General features: G+C 41.6%; 4 protein-coding genes across 6 annotated transcripts; 1 reads left to right on the top strand and 3 right to left on the bottom strand.

Annotated features, from left to right (window-relative positions):
• proca1 (protein interacting with cyclin A1) lies at window positions 1-3394 on the bottom strand. The gene is made up of 4 exons (XM_047036086.1): window positions 2727-3394; window positions 2472-2604; window positions 2200-2334; window positions 1-2071 (listed from the first exon to the last, which is right to left on the bottom strand). Exons 1-4 carry the CDS (start codon window positions 3289-3291, stop codon window positions 193-195), a joined length of 2712 nt encoding a protein of 903 aa, XP_046892042.1. The 5' UTR covers window positions 3292-3394; the 3' UTR covers window positions 1-192.
• A 1781-nt stretch (window positions 3395-5175) lies between these two features.
• On the top strand, window positions 5176-7158 carry zgc:174895 (uncharacterized protein LOC100126024 homolog). Its single transcript, XM_047036139.1, has 5 exons — window positions 5176-5413; window positions 5628-5721; window positions 5970-6116; window positions 6641-6736; window positions 6911-7158. The coding sequence occupies exons 1-5, from the start codon at window positions 5285-5287 to the stop codon at window positions 7051-7053; spliced, it is 609 nt and encodes a 202-aa protein (XP_046892095.1). The 5' UTR covers window positions 5176-5284; the 3' UTR covers window positions 7054-7158.
• Window positions 7159-7331: 173 nt separating this feature from the next.
• On the bottom strand, window positions 7332-11366 carry rab34a (RAB34, member RAS oncogene family a). 3 transcript variants are annotated; one of them, XM_047036127.1, is made up of 11 exons: window positions 11033-11366; window positions 10510-10641; window positions 10293-10384; window positions 9642-9710; window positions 9414-9515; window positions 9232-9296; window positions 9070-9121; window positions 8651-8732; window positions 8469-8559; window positions 8242-8349; window positions 7332-8099 (listed from the first exon to the last, which is right to left on the bottom strand). In XM_047036127.1, the coding sequence occupies exons 2-11, from the start codon at window positions 10582-10584 to the stop codon at window positions 8032-8034; spliced, it is 804 nt and encodes a 267-aa protein (XP_046892083.1). In that variant the 5' UTR covers window positions 10585-10641; window positions 11033-11366; the 3' UTR covers window positions 7332-8031. The 3 variants fall into 3 exon arrangements, with proteins under 3 accessions (XP_046892083.1, XP_046892084.1, XP_046892085.1); XM_047036128.1 differs by having other exon boundaries at window positions 9642-9707; XM_047036129.1 differs by lacking the exons at window positions 10293-10384; window positions 10510-10641; window positions 11033-11366 and adding an exon at window positions 9941-9981 and having other exon boundaries at window positions 9642-9707.
• A 783-nt stretch (window positions 11367-12149) lies between these two features.
• Window positions 12150-16700, bottom strand: tlcd1 (TLC domain containing 1). Its single transcript, XM_047036132.1, has 4 exons — window positions 16082-16700; window positions 14968-15050; window positions 13717-13799; window positions 12150-13600 (listed from the first exon to the last, which is right to left on the bottom strand). Exons 1-4 carry the CDS (start codon window positions 16285-16287, stop codon window positions 13196-13198), a joined length of 777 nt encoding a protein of 258 aa, XP_046892088.1. The 5' UTR covers window positions 16288-16700; the 3' UTR covers window positions 12150-13195.
• Window positions 16701-18469: the final 1769 nt, after the last annotated feature.

Raw genomic sequence — 18469 nt, 5'->3', positions numbered from 1 at the left:
GATCCCCCCCCCCCCCCCCCCCAATCACGTTGATATGATTACTGTGAAAAATGGCTATAATGTTGATTTGTCAAATATCACAGATAAAACAACTAGTCAGCATTGCAACTTTTCCTAGTCAATAGATCAACTGGTCATATAAGATGGCAATGCAGTCTATCGTTCTATGCTAGCAGCATGTTAAGTATAGTTTCAGGGCTGTTTGTCAGAAAGCCTTGTTTTTCTTCTTCTCTTCCAACCTAGTTGCTCTTCAGCCTTCTGTAAAATGGATTGGATGAGGCTCATGGAAGGTGTGCTGAGCTGTGCAGTGTAGAGTACCTGCTCAATGCCATCTTTCAACTCTTCAATCTCAGCAACTTCAGAAGGCATCGTTTGGAGTCTCAGCCTTGCAGTCGTCTTTGTTCTAGGATCAGTTTCATTGTCATTATGAGGTGTAACGCCTTCGTTATAAACAGCTGGACTGTTTTTTTGCCTTCTTTTTTTGCGCTCTCCCTCTCTTGACCCGTGTCCTCCTGCAGTGACAACGAGAGTTCCAGCCGTGGTAGTGGGACGCCCGCGGTTACCGTCCATCTCCACGGCGACCAGCCCCATGGTGGACGTGGGAGGAACGGTCAACGCAGTAGGGCTGTCAGTAGCAGACAGCACTGACATGGTTTCTTCAGAAGCGCTCTGGGGAGATGTGGCGTCAGCCAAAAGGGGGAGTACAAGTTTTTTCCTTCTTTTTCTCCCCTCTCGCTCTTTTGATCGTTGCCTTTTGTTTTGGTGGGCATTCAAAGTAGAGGTTGCAGCTGTTGTGGTAGAGGAAGCAGCACCAGTTGTAGTAGCACGAGTTGTAGCAATAGTTGCAGCAGTAGAGGTACTAGCAGTAGTAGTAGCACTAGTTGAGGTAGTTAAGGGTGACATATCACTATCATTTTCTGGTCTGTGAGACTCAAGGTCCATTGCCATTTTAACAGTAGTGGTAGTTGGGCTGCCTGTAATCTCTCTAAACTCATCTTTAGTGGAATGCTGAGCCGCAGCCTCCTCAATAGGAGAAGAGGAGGTGATTTTCCTTCTTTTATTTCTGTTTTTTCTCTCTTTTGACCTGTGTCTTTTTCTTTTGAGGGGAGCCACAATGGGAGTGCGGGCAGGGATTGTGGTGGGTCCCAACCTTTGTTGCTCCGGATGCTCTGAGGGGATCGTTGCAGTGCTGCTCTGGACAACTGAAGTGTCTGTGGTCTTGACCAGGAGTTCCTGGTCAACGGCATTGTGGGTGGTAGCTTGTTCTGGAGGAAAAGTTGGAGATATGTGGTTGGGTTTTTTCTTCCCTTTTCTTGGCCTCAACCTCTTCTGTTGCATAGTTGTGGGGATGCTGATTGTCACAGAGAGGAGTTCTGTTTGCTTTTTCTCTGTGTGGGCTTGGGTATCCAGCTTCTGCTCCTTCACAGGACTGTTTGCGTAGACGGAGGTAGTGATTGAGGCATTTTCCTCATCTGTCATTGGTTGATCTTTCATAACATCATTGGACGGCTCCTCTTTACCCCCTAGATCTATCAAATAATTTATGTTCTTGTTAAACTGAACAACTTTACTTGGCTCATCAACAAAGTTACTCTTATTATTGACCTCCTCTGCCTTGCTGCTAGTAGGTGTACCTGGGGCTGCCTCCTCGGCTTTGGAGATTGATTCAACCCTCTGCTTTCTCTTTCTCCCTCTCCCCTTAGCCTTCTTTTTTTTGTTTTTCTTTTTCTCTGAATTCTTTTTCTTCTTCTTCTCAGAGGACTGCGCCTCTCCTTTGGCAGCTTCAGTGGTCGAACTTTGAGATGTGGACACAGTAGCGAGCACTTTGATGAAGTCCTCTGCGGCCGTGACCACGTTACTAAGAGATGGTTCCTCAGGACCCGTGGTCTGGGATCCTGACATCGGAGGCTCTGTTGGACCCTCCGGTCCGTCCTGCTCTTGTCCTGATTTATTGGACTCTTTCTGTTTAGGAGGAGCCAAGGTCAATACGTCAATAACGTCAATGCCTCCAAAGTCGTATGGAATGGACTCTTTTGCCACTGCAACAGGCATCTTCTCATACTTTTTACACCTTTTGAATTTGAAAGAAGAGGAAGACATAAAAGATAGTTGATCAGGCATCCGTACGTTACCATTCAAAAGTAAAGAAATTCACTTAAAACCGTTTTAACTTATTGTGGAATCTCCATAAATACTTACATGCCATACCAGTGCCTCTCAACACATTGCTCCTCATACATGAACTCAAAGCAGGGTACCTCCATGACATTGAAGAAAGCCTGTCCCACCACCCTGGATGAGGAGTCATTCACTTTCCTCAGACAGTCCTTCATCCTGCAGCATGTGACAAAGAAAACTACTCACTTAATGTTTCTGGTTTGTCCAGGCTGACCAGTAAATATATATATTTTTTGTAATCTCTGTTGGGAGAACCACCCAACTCTCTCACATAAACACACACACTCACTCACGCATTATCGCAGTCACAGTGAGAAATGGAAAGCCACTTGAAATTAGTGTAGCCATATTTTGATGAGAACGCATGGATGACATGGGGGCAATGGTCATGAACACGGCAACAACTGTCGGTCTCAGCGAATACCCCTGAGGAAGTACAAAAGCAAAACATCTATGAGTGCACAACATGGGTAGGTAAATTAATAAAGTCTCCTTTTTTTTCACTCAACAACATGATATATACTTTTAATAGAAAATGTTCTCCCTACCCAGTTGATTAACATCATCGGCGATGTTGCCTGCACCGCACCACAGTGTCCCTGGATAAGTAAATCCTCGCTTGGATCTGCTTAACACCTTGTCTTTATTGGAGGCAGAAGTCACTCTCTCATCTTTTTGTTCCTGTATCGGATGTGCGTTCATATTTTTGATGACTCTCTTGCGCTCCGTTTTCCTCTGAAACTCTTCACAGTTGGCTTTGGCATCCGCCAAGTGAGCAAAACTCGTTTTGAAATTTTCTAATTTGGTTGTTTTATCCTTCAGTCCCAATCTGCAAATATGCATGAAAGACTTCACCTGCATTTGGTTCACTGTCACCGAGCAGTCCACGAGTTTTCCGGCTGGGTCACGCACGGAACGCACCTCTTCAACTCCATCCGATACTTGGTAAAGGTAATTCTCTCCTATTACAGACATTTTAGCACAGAATGTGCTGTTGAGCATGAGAAACATTGCCTTTGCCTCTTTTTCTCCATCTAGAGAGTAGCTTAAGAATTCTCCTTTGACAAAGTTTCTGTCCAGGTAAGACAGGAATACAAAAAACACAGACCACATTATGGCAGGTGGCCCTTTTTTTGCACCATGCGCCCAAAGACAGTAGCCTGTTACTATTCTCCCACGCCCTTGTGTCCACCGGCTTTTAAAGCGACACTTGAAGTGGTGTGATTATAAATACGATGACTGACATTGCTGGGAGGGGTTTGTCATCCACTTTAACCCCTTCAGTGGACGTGTAAAATCCTTTGACGCTTTTTGTTTGGCAGTAGGATCTGGAGCCATATTGGCATCAAATATAGGATAATGGGCACATAAAACACATGAATAGCCAAAAAGTTTAATACCGAGTAATATAACAGTTCATTACAAATACAAATAATATACCGGCACATCAAGATGATGGATTCTTAGGGGTGTTTAGAAAAGGTGTTGGAAAAAATGCAAAGCTGTGCATTTATTTTCTAAAACAGCAGCAAACAAATTAGCACGATTTAATATACATTTATTTAGCCTAAAATTCAAAATGAATGGTGTGAACTAGCAACGACTTCTTTGATAAATTGACCGCAAGTTACCTCCCCACCCCCCACCCCTTTTCCCCAAGAAGTCGAGATTTATTCCAGTGGAGGAGGTTCTTGTGGTGCTTTCCATGGTAACGAGGATGGGGTGATTCCTCTCTAACCCAAGAGATTGGACATCTTGCAAATTCCACAAAGGGTTTTGCATTGCTGATGAGTGAGTGAATAAGAAAGTAGTAAAAAAAAAAAGGAAATGAAAGGCTCACAAGTGTGCACGCAATAACAATTGGTACCTGCTATCGGACGTGGTTGAAGATGCAAGGTTGTAGCTCACAAGTTTTGTGCACAAAAATAGCTAAGCAGCTCCTAAGCCAAATCTGAATAGCCTTTTCCCATTAATCTTAACAAGAAATTCCAGTAATTGACCTTATAAGAAAATCAATCTTTAGAGCTCAATTTAAGGTTAGAAATTGATGCTATGATTTTCAATTTGCATCCCCAATATGACCCGCATCAAATGCAAGTGTTCACACTCCATTAGGCTTGTAGGGATCATGTGCAACGAGTCGGCAAACTATAAATCACCCCAATGTTGTCACATCGTTGGCTTGGTTGGCTTTGCAAAGCACTCTCGAGAGGCGAATGTTTGAGGGCGGAGTGAAGTGATGCAAAGTCACCAGAGGGAACATTCGACCAAACCTGCGCAGCAAAACGCGGGTTACAAATGCTCAGTGAGGATTTACCCGCAAACTCTTGTAACCTTTGTAATCCCGGGGTGCTCCAAATAAAGTGGGATTTAAAACAACTTGTGCTACATTTTTGTCGGCCATTATTGACGGCTCTGTGGAGAGCAGTTTGGTTTGCCATCAGTGATAGGCCACATGCTCTCTCTAAACAGAAAAGATAACCGACTACTAAAATGCCTTATGGCACAGTGGTGTCACATTTGTTCACGGACATAGCCTATATTATAAACTTGGTGGACAGGCGAACAACTGTGAGGCCGAAAGACTCTTTTGTAATTGTATTAAGAGTCTTGGAAACGTTCTTGACCATGTTGTTTAGGTGTGGTGTAATAGTGACAATGTTTGCCTCTTGGAAATACAAATTTAAAGGACAACCAGTTTAAATGAAAATAAACAAATTGCAATGCTGTCGAATTACGTTGTAGCCTATTGTTTTGTAAAATATGAAACATAAAGAAACAAATTACATCCGGTAGCCTTGAAGGCATTTCATAAAGTTACATAAACTGCAATAGCCTACTTCTCATGTGGAAAAAACCCCCCCTGGAGATACCGTAAACTGAGCCATCAGAGAAAACATTGGAAATATTGATTCAGTAAATAATTCCTAGCTGTTCAATCACATGGAACTATGCTTCTCCACATGGGCGAGTATTTTTTTCATAATAAGTCAACTTAACTCCGCAGTCATGAATAGTATAGTTGTGTCATGCACGCCCCCGTGGAATCTGATCGTGTTCGTCTGCAGATTCCCAGGGAGCCCATTCTCCCCACCCAGACCTCTCCATGAAGATGGACCCTCTGGCGCTTCCAAAAGACAGAAATAGAGGCTGGTACCTCTCATTAATGGCACCAAACACCAAAGGACCAAACTTTGCCTGGCTTGACCCATCAAGGCTTTACTGTAACCCCCAGGTAGGCTACAATAAATGTGACCCTGTGCGTTCTGGTCTGTCACAGTAACATGAATGAGCACAGATGCTATTGGAGGCAATAACTGTCCATACAAACCGTGGTTGAGACTCGGTTGTAGTTGGTTGTGTGCAGAAACGCTAAACTGCATCAATAAACGTAATCTTGATACAAAACCATAACAGTCCTGTTAATGTATTCTCTATATTTCATCCAGGCTCTGTCAGATTGTGTGCAGGACCTTCTCTGTCCATTCCAGAATGAAACAATCGACCTAGTTGCGGGTATAGATGCAATGGGATTCATCTTAGGTAAAGACAAATATATTAAAAACACAATATATTATCTATACTGGCTAGTTCAGTGCAGTCATGAAAACGTTTTCCCCAAGCACATGCTTGCTAAATTGAGCAGGGAACCCAACACTTTAAGAGACTAAATTTAGAGTTATAGATTTAGGCCATGCAGCTGTGTCTAAAGGAAAAACAGAAAACACACCTATTTGAATGTTCAACAACAATGTAAATGGATCTTAAAGTGGTTTATTGGCTGTTTCCAGGGTCGGCAGTGGCGGCCACACTAGGAAAAGGCTTCCTGGCTATCCGTAAATCAGGACACCTGTGTATAGAAACGCAGAGTCAGAAGTACAGAGACTACTCTGGCAGGGAAAAAGTGATGGAAGTAAGACTGGATGTGCTAAAACCAGGTGAGCAATTTTATCTTCTTAAAATTCCCCCATTTAATTACTTTAGTTACACTTAGTTTATTTAGTGAATATATTGTTCCTTTTTGGTGACTGTTCAAACAGCAGTGGAGCCTGTTAGGTCCAATGTTTCAGATGAGAAAAAAAAGGCAGAAAACACAGTTTGTTACTTCTGCCTGACCATAGGTGTGGTAATATATGGTATACAGTGGATAGACAATCTTAATGAACCCTGCAACACACATAAGGTGGAGCCAAGACTGTACGGGCCCAATTAGTAATTCTGTCATGGCACAGCAATCCTAATTTCCTGTGGCACAATGCCCCCCAGTGTTGGCAGGAAGGAACCGACAAGCATAAGGAGAATATTAGTTCCTGGAACACCATGTAGTCCTCTCCAGGGGACTTTGTATTCACTGGTTGTCAGTTTGTCCCACTCAGTTTGACTGCCTGCTGCACCATGTGACTTTAAGGCTGAACTGACATAAGTGACAACTGCATTAACAGTGGTCTTCCTGTGACAATAGGCCTTCGGGTCCTGATTGTAGACCAGTGGATAGAGACTGGAGGCACCATGAAGGCTGCCATACAACTTGTGGAGAAGCAAGGAGCCACTGTTGTTGGTCAGTCAGTGTGCAGCCCTATCAGTACTTATGTATGCTCAATGTGGGTAGGAAAAGTCCTGTTCTCTGTAAGAATCCTAACTGAAAAATATAATCAAACTTTTGAGTCTGCTCTTCTTAAGTAGCGTTTTGTCAATACATTTTAGATACTTTATATGTGTTTTGTAATTTTAGGTGTAACTGCTGTGGCTATTGAGAACAGCGAGGGAGGGAAGTGGATCAAAGACCATTACAAATACTCTCACTGCATCCCAGAGGAACTTCAGAGTCAAATTGATGAACAATATCTAGATTATTTCAAAAGCTTCCAGAGTTAAACCCTTCCATGCTTCATTTCCAAGGAAATTGATTTAACGCTAATCTATATTTTTCAATATCCAGTTTTCATATACTAGGACAGATATCCACCAACCATCTCTGGAGGAAGGGAATGACTCCTCCCAATGTTTAGTTTATTTCTCTGGAGTTTTCTTGGGAGTATTATCTTGTCTTCCTTTATGGTTTAGGATGGTTATAGGTGCCGATCTATGAAGCCATCTATGACATTGCATGTGAAAAAGGCAATCAAATTGAATTTGATCTGAAATGTTTAATATATTTATTGATGTAGTACAGGAGTAACCAGTACCATCACACATCTAATTTAGCTATGTTATAATGTACCTTTTATAAAAACTTTAAATAAGTTGTACTGGAAATGTATAAAGGTTATTTATTGATGTATTTGACTTGTAAAAATGTGTTGGTATAAAATTGATTAAAACAATGTGTCTGATCCTAAAATCAACTGAACTAAAAAAGGTACCTTGAAGAACATTTGAAAGTCTATAAATTATGCTGATCTCTCCCCCAGTGCCGCTATTAAAATATTGTGTTTCTAAGCAAAATATTACAATTGTGCAGATACTTTTCTAATACAAAGCAATGCTGTTATACATTTTAGTTTCAAAGAAACTAATAATTTTCCACATGCATTTTAAGGCTGTAACACAAGGAAATGACCACTGAAATCCTAGAGAGAGTAATAACACCAGGGAATGAATGGATCATAACTGGGCAAGATGAAAAAGCAGCACCACAGGAAACCACATCCAACTGAGGACAATTCTTTCCCAAGCCAGCACAAATTCAGTTTCAATGTCTGTGAAAGCAAACCCCAATGTTCTGTCTGTCAGCTCTCACTGCAGCATTCCATGTGTTTGGGAGTGGTAGAGGGATCTCAGGTTCACGTTTGGACTTGAGAAAATGTTCCCTTTGGCTGTTGTACAGTACCATCATCTCATCGGTGCTTCTCTCTACTGACAACAGTTGGGCTGTTTTTTCTTCGATGCTGAATTCGGGTTGTTGGAATTACTGTTAATTTCTAAAACAGAATGAAAGCATACTTGCATTGTGACTATTTCAGACAGCTGAATTCATTCATTCCGGACAAGGGGCTTTGACTGAATTGCTGATGTATACCAATAAGCTAAATAAACAAAACAATTGTAGATCTGGATACTCACCGACAATATCGCCAATCTTCCTCAATCCACTTTTCTCCAACTCTGCCAGAACATTTGCTTCAAATGCCAGTGACGCAACACGGAAGAAGAACTCCCTCACGTTCTCCCCTACATCAGTTCACATCACATTAGTTTTGCAACTACACGAGATAATGAGTGCTGCATTCATGTTTTGATTGAAGGAATAGCTCAGAGACTGTAAAAACAGGCTGAGAGAATCAGTTTACCTGTCAGTGACGACACTGCCCAGTATTCTGCCCTTATTTCCTGGGACAGTTTGATGGCATCCTCCTCAATCTGAGAGTACCGTGCAGGGGACTGATAACATAAAACACATTTTCTTTTTAACTTACTGAAATATGATCAACAATCTAGTAATGTAATCTACAAAAGCAGAAAACACATGTACACTCAAGTCTTTCTTTGTGCCGACGAGAAAGAGCTGAACACTTGTAGGGTCGTTCTCTTTCAGAGCGTCCTCCAGCCACTGCCTGTGGAGTAACATTACTTTAAATGACATTTGGATTAACCATTTAACCAATCATCTATCTAATGTTTTCTTAATATACGCCATTAAATTCAAATGCACAGTGTGAGACCTTTATTCCAAAGAACTATGCACAGTAGTAAATGGGTGGCTGAGCGGTTAGTGAATCGGGCTAGTAATCAGAAGGTTGCCAATTCGATTCCCGGCCGTGCCAAATTACGTTGTGTTCTTGGGCACCCTACTTGCCTCGGGGGAATGTCCCTGTCCTTACTGTCAGTTGCTCTGGATAAGAGCGTCTGCTAAATGACTAAATGTAAATGTAGTAATTGAATTGTGTTTACCTGGTATGGCCGAAGGAGGCAACGTCATTCACATCAAACACAATGATGACAACTGGAAATTTAGAGATAAGAAGTTAGTTAGGTACTTTACAAGGACAACACATTTTTTTCCCAAAGATCTGACACTGGTTTATTTCATTCATGAGTACTATTTTCCAGTACTTTGAGCTCCTCTATAGTATGTAGAGGCGATGCACTTGAATCTCTCCTGGCCTGCAGTGTCCCACCTGTAGGTATAGGCATATTTACAATATACAAATATGTAGAGAAATGTTTCAACAGTATACATCTAATGTAGTCAGAAAAGTGCAGTGTAGCCCAAGTGCAGATCAATAAGGACTCACAGCTGTAAACTGAATGGCACACCCAAAACCTCAAAACGCTCCATCTCAAAGTCAACACCAATCGTTGCCTTGTAGTTCTTGTCAAAAGCATCCTTGCAAAACCTGTTGATAGAGATTGCATTAATTATTAAACCAAAGCACCAACAGTAGTTCAGTTATTTATTTGCCCAAACTGCCTTGGATTAAATTTTACTGTATCTATGGTATTCACATTGGGCATCTGCTTACCTATTAATCAGACAGGTTTTCCCCACAGCAAGGTCACCAACCACAATCACCTTGGAGATCTTAAACCTACTGGATTAACATTTTACACAGAGACTATGAAAACAACGAAGAGAAAAACATTCATTTACTTTTTATTCATTTAGCTTAAACTTTTATCCAAAGTAATATACAAACAGTCCATGACAACACTAAGCAACCGAAACAAATCAGCACGTCCACATAGTATAGTGTCTTAAAGGCTTCATTAGGAAAGCGTATGTGTCTGCTGAAAAGTCAGCAGTGCCTCTAACCATACCCACCCTACAGTGCCAGTGTCTCTAACCATACCCCCCCTACAGTGCCAGTGCCTCTAACCATACCCCCCCTACAGTGCCAGTGTCTCTAACCATACCCCCCCTACAGTGCCAGTGCCTCTAACCATACCCCCCTTACAGTGCCAGTGCCTCTAACCATACCCCCCTTACAGTGCCAGTGCCTCTAACCATACCCCCCCTACAGTGCCAGTGCCTCTAACCATACCCCCCCTACAGTGCCAGTGTCTCTAACCATACCCACCCTACAGTACCAGTGCCTCTAACCATACCCCCCTTACAGTGCCAGTGCCTCTAACCATACCCCCCTTACAGTGCCAGTGCCTCTAACCATACCCACCCTACAGTGCCAGTGCGTTGCTCCTGGCAAGCAGTCTTCACTTTTGTGTGGAAGCCGTCTTTAGTGTGAAGAGCAGCTTCTTCACAGAAACACTAGAAGAAGAAGGTCAGCTTTGTGAGGCGTCTACCAAACAACTGGAGTGGAAAAGTACAAGACAGCTACAAGTTAAAGTTAAGTTTGAGTCACAAACCACTGTTCAGCATTACTGTCAACGTACCTGAGGGAGCTGGGCAATGATGCGGTCCCTTCGAACAGGAGGAAGTACACTCGTGGTCGGGATTCTGAACGACATTACTTCAAACTAAATGCTCCTCAGAGGGCCATGTACCCCACACTACCACCCTAAATTCTGCATAGAGAAGGGTTAGGATGTGATTTAGTGCTGTTGCCTACACAAACTACAGTGGGCAAGTCACAGAATAACAAGAGCAATTTAGCATCTGTCATGGTCTGGAAGAGGATTCACTAATCTCTATTTTAATCCTATTGTCCAGAAATGTTGTGAACAAAGAAGCCTATTGACTTCCCCTAAATGTAGCTAATTACACGACTTTCACACAGCCTAAAGATAATGGGCTGTGTAGTACAAGTATTTGAATGTGGCCCAAATATACCTACTTAATAAGACACATTTTCAAGAAACAAAACACAATTGTAAGTTATGGCACAAATAACGAAAATGTGACCATGAAAGCTGCATTGGTTCAATGGAAGATGCATTACTTTGCCATATAGCCTACCTTAACGGGACAAGATATTTTACAACGCGTGGTAACCCAGACGTCCAGTCTTCAGCAAACAAAAAGAAAGTCCACAATTTGCTAACTGTTTCACATAAGTCTACTGATGCGAGTGACGCCCTTTCATGTAAATACTTCAATTGAGCGCTATTTGCTCAAACTGAACATGACTCAAATCCATTCCACGAAAGCTAATCAACAAAAGTCAGCATGATATGTACTTCAATGTATTCAAAGCGGACCACTATGACTCACGTTGAGGTTTTGCCTGTGGAATGTGGGATAGCATAGAACAGGCCACAGCCTACTTTTTCCGCGTCGGAGCCGGTCTGAGCCCTCTGCTGGCAAATGCCGAGATTTATGTGCGTAAGTTACTCGAAACATCAGACAATACATTGCTGTTTCTCTGTTGTGGAGCTACTGTGTGGAACAAATCAATGACATTATGTTTTTTTATTTTAAAAGGCGTTGAATACTTAATATTTAAATGTAAACACAACATAATTTGTTGGTTTTAAATTCACCACTTTAAAATTGAAATATGAATTTATTTCAATGAAAAAATAAAATTCTGATCCAAAGATTAAAGGTTCGGAAATTCAGGGTGCTCAAATTTGAAAAGTACAATTCAGATCCCAAAAATTCTATGAAAGAAAATTCAAGCTTCAGAAATTCAAATACGACTAAATTCAGGCAGCTCAAATTCAAATGGTGAAATTAAGATCCCAAAAATTCGAGCAGAAAAAAATCTGATTTTAACATCCGGGATATCAAGGTATTGCTTGCCTCAGACCGGACCTCTCCCCTCAGACCAAACTATTTATGTTTAAATAAATGAATTAATATTTCAATTTAAAGAGGTGAATTCAAAACCAACAAATTCGGTGTGTTTAAATTTCAATATTAAGTCTTCAATGCCTTCATTCAAAACATTTTGTCACTGATTTGCTTCCATACTATCTTATGTGTGTTTATCTTGAATAATACTGCTGACAATAATACTGACAGACTTTTAGCCTGACGACAGAGACTGGAGGAGGGGGGAATTATTTTAGTCAGGTCAGTATGCTCTCTACTTTCACTAGTTCCTTGTTGTGATCCATAATGACTAACGCTATTCATCGACACATAATAAATTTATTTGGTCAAACACATTATCAAACATCAATATGCATTAAATAAACCAAAAGCTCAATTAAGGCACATCAAGGCACTAAGACATGTCAAAAAAGCTAGTCTGAAAGACAATTCTGCCAGTCAACTACATTTTCCATATAGGCCCACTAATATTTGGTAAAAAACAAATAATATCTAATTTGGCAATAGGCCTGCTCCACATCTCACAGGACCCTTTTGATTCAGTTGCTCAGGAGATTTTGGGTTCATCCCAGTCACATTTAAAGTATATTGGAAAGGCACTATGAAAATAATGACACTAATATAGTATACGTTGCTTGGATCTAGTCTGTATCTTGAATACATTTGGTGTGATGAAGTGTGATTCCCGGAAATGTTCAAGGCATTCAAGTGTGTACTTTATGATTAATCACATTACTGATCATCTATGTATTGACCAAAACAACCTATACATTTCCCTTAAACATTCAAATTCACACCAACCAGAGCTTATTGATTGTACTGTACTGAGGAAAGTTGTTCACTGATGTTCTCTTCTGAGCTACGTATTCCCCATGAAATAGCTTGGCAATATTGTTCCCCTTTTTATGGCATCACACTGTTAATGACAGGTTTATCACGTTAATGAGCATCCCACATAAAATGTATAGTCATATAGTACTGTAATGTGATAAGAGTCTTATCATTTGGACATTCCCAGACAATGTATGTACGTGCTTCAGTCTCTGATGTTGCCATGTGACCAGCAATGTGGTTGCTGCCTAGCTTTTCTTTAGCCACAAAAGGCATCAAACAGAGAAGTGTCACGCCAAGGGATGTACCGCAGTCCCCTACTCCATTTCAAGGCTGCCTTTGGCAGCGCCACTAGACCCCTATACAGACCCACAGTGACAAAAACAACAGTGTCTGAGGTTTCATTTGATAAACAATGTTAGTTACAGAATACACACACACACAAAACACCACCAAACACACAACAACAGCGACACACTGGTTTTGTGTGAATCACTCACATTGCCAGCTTGGTCAGTCATTGAGAAACTTTTTAGAGTTGTTTAAATGGGTGCCATTTTGTGCCGAGTGAGCCTTATTGCGCGGGAAGAAGTCTGCTCGGATCAGACGGTAGAAGTAGACCAGGATCATGAGGTTCATCAGGATCATGGTGATAAGAAAGTAGCCACCGTGGTCCAGCCAGGAGTAATTTTTCACAATGTACCATGTGAGGTAAAACTGGGCGCTAAGGCGGAAGAATACGTAGGTGAAGAGGTTTAAGATCTTGTTAATGTAGTAGAAAGCAGAGAACTGGGCTTCGGCTAACTTCAGCATGAGCCTCAGATGCAGGGTGACACTGTTGACCTCCACAAAGAGAGCCACCACAGCACCAGCCACATACAGCTGTGTGTACAGGGCATACAGGAAACACCATAGCACCTGAGGAAAACAAAACAACAACTAAATATACACAAGATATAAATTATACAGATGATACATTAAATGATAAGTGTACAACATACAGGTACAATTTAGAAACTGTCCATTTATCTTACCAGCACATGGTGAATTAGAAATTCCCATGATCCTCTTGCATGTCCAGTTAGGATAATGTCACATGCATCTTGCACAAAGTATCCTATCAACAAAACAAAATACGGGTTACAGCTCCGTCAGATGAGTAAATGAGTGGGTTCAACAATGATTATGCATAGGGTTTGATCATATACTGTATGGTATTGGTTATCAAGGCGTACTCAGAACACCATGTTGTGATACCAAGATATTAATCAAATGTGAAGTTTACCAGACGTCTACTGCGGGTCAGAGCACTAATGAACTACTGTGCGTGCAGTACATATCCCTCTGCCTTCTGACCTACTTCCAACATTGCATGGCATGACTAATCAATCAATAACCTGAACCTCAGCCCCTCAAACACGAAGGTAAGATTGTGTTCGCCTTATGAGTCCCAGTACTTAGCACAATCTGGAGGTAATAATATGCCCTGGATGGTTTCCTGGGTGCCCCTCCAAGAGGCAATTAAGATAAAATGACAAGCACATCTGTGTTCATAAGCCAGCTACCACACTGTAAGTGTGACAGGTAACCAGCCATAGATGGAATTCTATAGGTATATTGTGTTCTACTCTTGTGTAGATGGTTTGTCTCAGAAGAGCTTGAGGTTGTTTGCATGCCTCTCCATGGACACACATTGTCATGGTTACGCATGCAAGATGATAGATGCAAGACGACAACAACAGCCCCCAGCAGCTAGTTCCCACCAGCCATGGCACCAGACAACGCAGTCTATTGAGGATTAGGTTGGTGTCCATAGCAATGTGGGGGTGTGGTCCATCACTTCTATAATCCAGGTAAAATGGGCGGGTCTGTTTTGTTTGTGCTCTTAAATAATCCGCCACTGGAACCGGGGAATATCAGCGGTTGTCAGGTTACTTTACTGAAAATGACATTCAATATTCCAAGAGGATATTCAGTATTTCCAGAATACTTTGTTTATATCGAACTCCAAATCAAAGACAGCATGGGACATGCAAGCACGCCCTGAATCTACCAACAAGGTTAATCATGTTACTGCAACCCCTTTGAATTACTTAATTTGATCAACATGAGCAAGGCCCAACATAACAAAGTTGAACAAAGTTGAGAACTGCATCAAAATGTAGGCCTAATGTTAAACATTTACAATTTAAGACAGTCCTCCCCCTTAACAAATGCCGTACAAGCAAGGGGTGTAAAAACTTAACTTTAATAACAGTATGCTTTTTATGCAGTTACTCACTGACCTGATGAAACACAGATGAGCAGGTAAGAAATTGGGGTGTAGAAGGAGTGGATGTTGTGCAGCATCTCTGGCCAAAGGAGCACACTGAAGAGGGACACATGGTCATGGACAGATGATTCAGTATTACTTTCATTCTGACATACATGAGCTTATTCTGTAGAGATAGGACTGACAAAACAGACATAAAGACAGTGATCCCCTCCCCAACTCCCACTGTAGCACGCCCTGTGACATAACAAAATATATCGACAATAGCTCACCACCACATGTTAATAAGTGACAGTGTTCATCTGTGCCAAGGCTGTATGGTAAAATCAAAACAAGCACAACAGCATAGTTCTTTATTTATATACTGACATTTGGTGACAACCCAAATGACAACAGATGCTGGAATAGTTATATATTTAGACTCTTATGTATGTTTGTTTCCCAGGATTCACTGTTAGTGTAATCCTTGACTCACAAACTTTCTTAACACTTTCAGAACAATTTTCTAACCAGCTGGTTTTTCCAGTTTCCCTGGTAGGTAGGCCCCTGTGAAATACTTGAACCAACCCTGTGGTTTGCTGGGCGGTTTGGCTTGTGTAAGTCTAAGGTGTGATACATTATGAAGGAATTCTACAGAATGCATTTCCTGTGCCATGGTGTTCAATAAATAAACTAAAACATTTTGAACTAGAGCTCTTTCTGTCTTTCCCAACTCATCTTGTCCCCACAGTTGACTGCTAACAGCCTTTCATTTCCTAATTCAAATGAAAGGTTGTTCTCTGGCTTCCACAGAGCTTGATGACAACGCACTCAATCAGGTGTGTTGGAGCAGGGACATATCTATAACATACAGCAGCCTACACCAGACCTCAAGGAACAGAATTGAACACCCCTGCAGTAAAGGATATTCTGTAGATTTAACAGTGTTTACCCCCCCCCCCCCCTCAAAAAGTCTGCTTCTCCCTAAGCCAGGCCTCCCTACCCCTGGCCCTGTCTGAACATGCTCTTCTTCTCCACTTCTGTCCTGACGCTGACTGTTACTGCCCTGCTCCACCCCCCCTAAATAACACAACACATAATGTGGATCCACTATGAATGAACAATAGGGACCCAGTGTGGAGACTCACCAGGTCACAGCCCACGTCCCTGTGAGAGAAGAGTGAACCAGCGATATTGAGAGATTCTTCCATTTCCATGAGCGGAAATCATCTTGTGTCACCACTTTGGGTACAGGCAGGTTCTGTAACATCTTGTGGACCACCCTGAACATGAGAGAGCACATGACCACAGACAAGCCTGGGTATCTCTGCAGAACAGGAAGCAAGGCCTCCATCTTCTCCACCCCCACTCTTCTCACTCTTTCTCTTGTTTCTTTCTCTGTGACTCCCTTTTCCTTGTTGTTCTGTCCGCTACTTGTGAGTTATCTTTACAGCTTTTTTGACTGCTCCAGGGAATGTTGACAGGTACTTGTGAAGCAGTATCTCCCTGGGCAGCAACAGTGGGGCTGCGAAGAGAGTTCTTCCAGAGATAGTCTCCTCCCTTCTTTTGCGCCTGTTGATAATGTTCAGAATGTTCCAGACTAGGCTTTTCTTCAAATTTCCCACTTCCTGTGCAGAGAAATACAAAAGCTTGCGCTCAGAACTCTCAAATACATGATGTTCCAATTCCACAGACTTTTTTTCTTCCTCTCTTGGAATGAGTTGCCGCTGAAACAGCCTCTGCGAGTTTGTGACTGGGGAACAGGGGGAGTGGTAAAGAGGGTGTGTTGTGGGTGGTGGCCTGCTTTGAGAAAACCACAGAATAAAGGAGCAGCATGCAGTTTCATTTTACACTACAAAATCTAGCTTATTGCACAGAAGGTAAAACATCTAAACCTAAAAATGTTAACTCTATAAAATGTATGCCTCTATGTCAAAAACACAACTAAGGACGTTACTTAATAAAAAGCTCCCATATTTGTGATGTATGTGGATTTTGATACCGGGTAGACATTGACCTTCCTTGCATATCAGTGGTAGATTGACAGAGTATACTCAATGAGTAGTATACAACTTTCTCACAAAACTGTAGTCACATTTTACAATTCATTTTATTTAACTGAAATAGCAAGCCCCTTCACTTAGTTAGTAACTACATCATACGAGTCTTGCTCCACGGCACGCCCATTTGCTGGCCCTCTTTTTTTTTTCTCCCTAAACACAGCACACTTCCTACAGCTGGCCTCTATGTTAGGGGGGGGAAGGGAACTTTAACTTGTCACTGCAACATGGCAACATGTCGCGTTCACCTTCACGTCCATTCTCTTAGCTAAGAAGGAGTACAGAGCCTATTGTAAAATAAAATGAACATACACAATGACAAGCTGAAACCACTGATAACGGGATAATACAGAGCTGGGCAAAGTTTAGACTGTAATGTGCCGTTTTCGTTTATCCGTTTAACCTCGAAGCCTCATCCAATCACCACCTTATGTTCTTCCTACTGGGGATTTAATTGAAGTGTAGCTAATAGTTTGGGGCGTTTTGGCCTAAATCCAAGGGAGACGATCGGGAAGATATTGTTGTAATCTATTTAGGTATTCATTGATTAGAAAACGGTATAGGAGGCAACAATATATTACTGTGTTGTAAATCATTCGTTAACAAGTAATTTGTGGTAGAAAGGCTACGTGGAATTAATTTACTAGCTAACAAGAAACAAACAATTGTGACGTTCCAAATGGTCGAATTGTCACATCCTGTTCAGTTTCCAGGTACATAACGTTCCCTAAGGTATTACAGAGGTAGCTGAATGTCGCCTTTTCTGGACATCATAGGCCTACATTATTAGTACATTCACAACGTGAGAATGGTGAACGTCCCAAACAGGCGATGACATTCAGTAGCCCAGCTAACACATTACGTTGCAGCAGCTATCTGTAAAAAGAACACGTTGAACACGTTATTTTAAGTAGCCTATCATCATACCAGTGATCAAATCGTGTGTGCGTTCAGGCAACTTTTATAACGTTAATAAATAACTTCATTAGGACATTCAGAGGCCCCTCCTGCATAGACTTTGGACGTAACGTTTTCAGCTGATTTAGTAAGTAGTCTAACCATGACTTTGAGGAGACAAAATAACGTTGATGTCACGTCGTGGAACATAATTTTGTTTGCTGGGTTCCAATATTTGAGCATAGAAAACCAGTTCAAAACGCAACCTCTGGTATCCTATCAGAGTTCTGACAGAACAGACGGGACTGAACAGGTGTGTAGTCATGAAGCCCCTACAGATTACAGCTTTGCGTCAGACATTCATTAGGAAGGTTTAGGGTAATTTACTGTAACATTACAAGGAACCTAAACTGGCCCCTCCTGAACTCGTTTGATGTGTTATTTAATTAGTTGCACCTATTAAGTCCTTACATTTATTTCACAGAGCTCAGACCCTTGACATATAGATAGGCCTGCTATTCTTCAAGGGGTCCACATTTACCGTTAAGTATTAAAAAAAAAACTTTTAGTACTTTAGGT

This window comes from Hypomesus transpacificus, chromosome 15, assembly GCF_021917145.1.
Source record: "Hypomesus transpacificus isolate Combined female chromosome 15, fHypTra1, whole genome shotgun sequence".
Taxonomy (NCBI): domain Eukaryota; kingdom Metazoa; phylum Chordata; class Actinopteri; order Osmeriformes; family Osmeridae; genus Hypomesus; species Hypomesus transpacificus.
Note: the sequence above shows the minus strand (reverse complement) of the source record. Positions and strands in the feature narration are given on the sequence as shown.

What these genes read in the sequence shown, in the direction of transcription:
- tlcd1 (XM_047036132.1), bottom strand. Translation starts at nt 16,287, where the DNA reads ATGGAGGCCTTGCTTCCTGTTCTGCAGAGATACCCAGGCTTGTCTGTG. An exon ending in GGGACGTGGGCTGTGACCTG is followed by an intron (nt 15,051 to 16,081) that starts GTGAGTCTCCAC and finishes GTCCCTCTTCAG; the next exon opens with TGTGCTCCTTTGGCCAGAGA. An exon ending in TTCTAATTCACCATGTGCTG is followed by an intron (nt 13,601 to 13,716) that starts GTAAGATAAATG and finishes TGTTTTCCTCAG; the next exon opens with GTGCTATGGTGTTTCCTGTA.
- proca1 (XM_047036086.1), bottom strand. Translation starts at nt 3,291, where the DNA reads ATGTGGTCTGTGTTTTTTGTATTCCTGTCTTACCTGGACAGAAACTTT. An exon ending in CACTGTGACTGCGATAATGC is followed by an intron (nt 2,335 to 2,471) that starts GTGAGTGAGTGT and finishes CACATGCTGCAG; the next exon opens with GATGAAGGACTGTCTGAGGA. An exon ending in GAGAGGCACTGGTATGGCAT is followed by an intron (nt 2,072 to 2,199) that starts GTAAGTATTTAT and finishes CAAATTCAAAAG; the next exon opens with GTGTAAAAAGTATGAGAAGA.
- zgc:174895 (XM_047036139.1), top strand. Translation starts at nt 5,285, where the DNA reads ATGAAGATGGACCCTCTGGCGCTTCCAAAAGACAGAAATAGAGGCTGG. An exon ending in GGCTTTACTGTAACCCCCAG is followed by an intron (nt 5,414 to 5,627) that starts GTAGGCTACAAT and finishes TATTTCATCCAG; the next exon opens with GCTCTGTCAGATTGTGTGCA. An exon ending in TGCAATGGGATTCATCTTAG is followed by an intron (nt 5,722 to 5,969) that starts GTAAAGACAAAT and finishes GGCTGTTTCCAG; the next exon opens with GGTCGGCAGTGGCGGCCACA.
- rab34a (XM_047036127.1), bottom strand. Translation starts at nt 10,584, where the DNA reads ATGTCGTTCAGAATCCCGACCACGAGTGTACTTCCTCCTGTTCGAAGG. An exon ending in GTGCCATTCAGTTTACAGCT is followed by an intron (nt 9,297 to 9,413) that starts GTGAGTCCTTAT and finishes CTATACCTACAG; the next exon opens with GTGGGACACTGCAGGCCAGG. An exon ending in GCCTCCTTCGGCCATACCAG is followed by an intron (nt 8,733 to 9,069) that starts GTAAACACAATT and finishes GTTACTCCACAG; the next exon opens with GCAGTGGCTGGAGGACGCTC.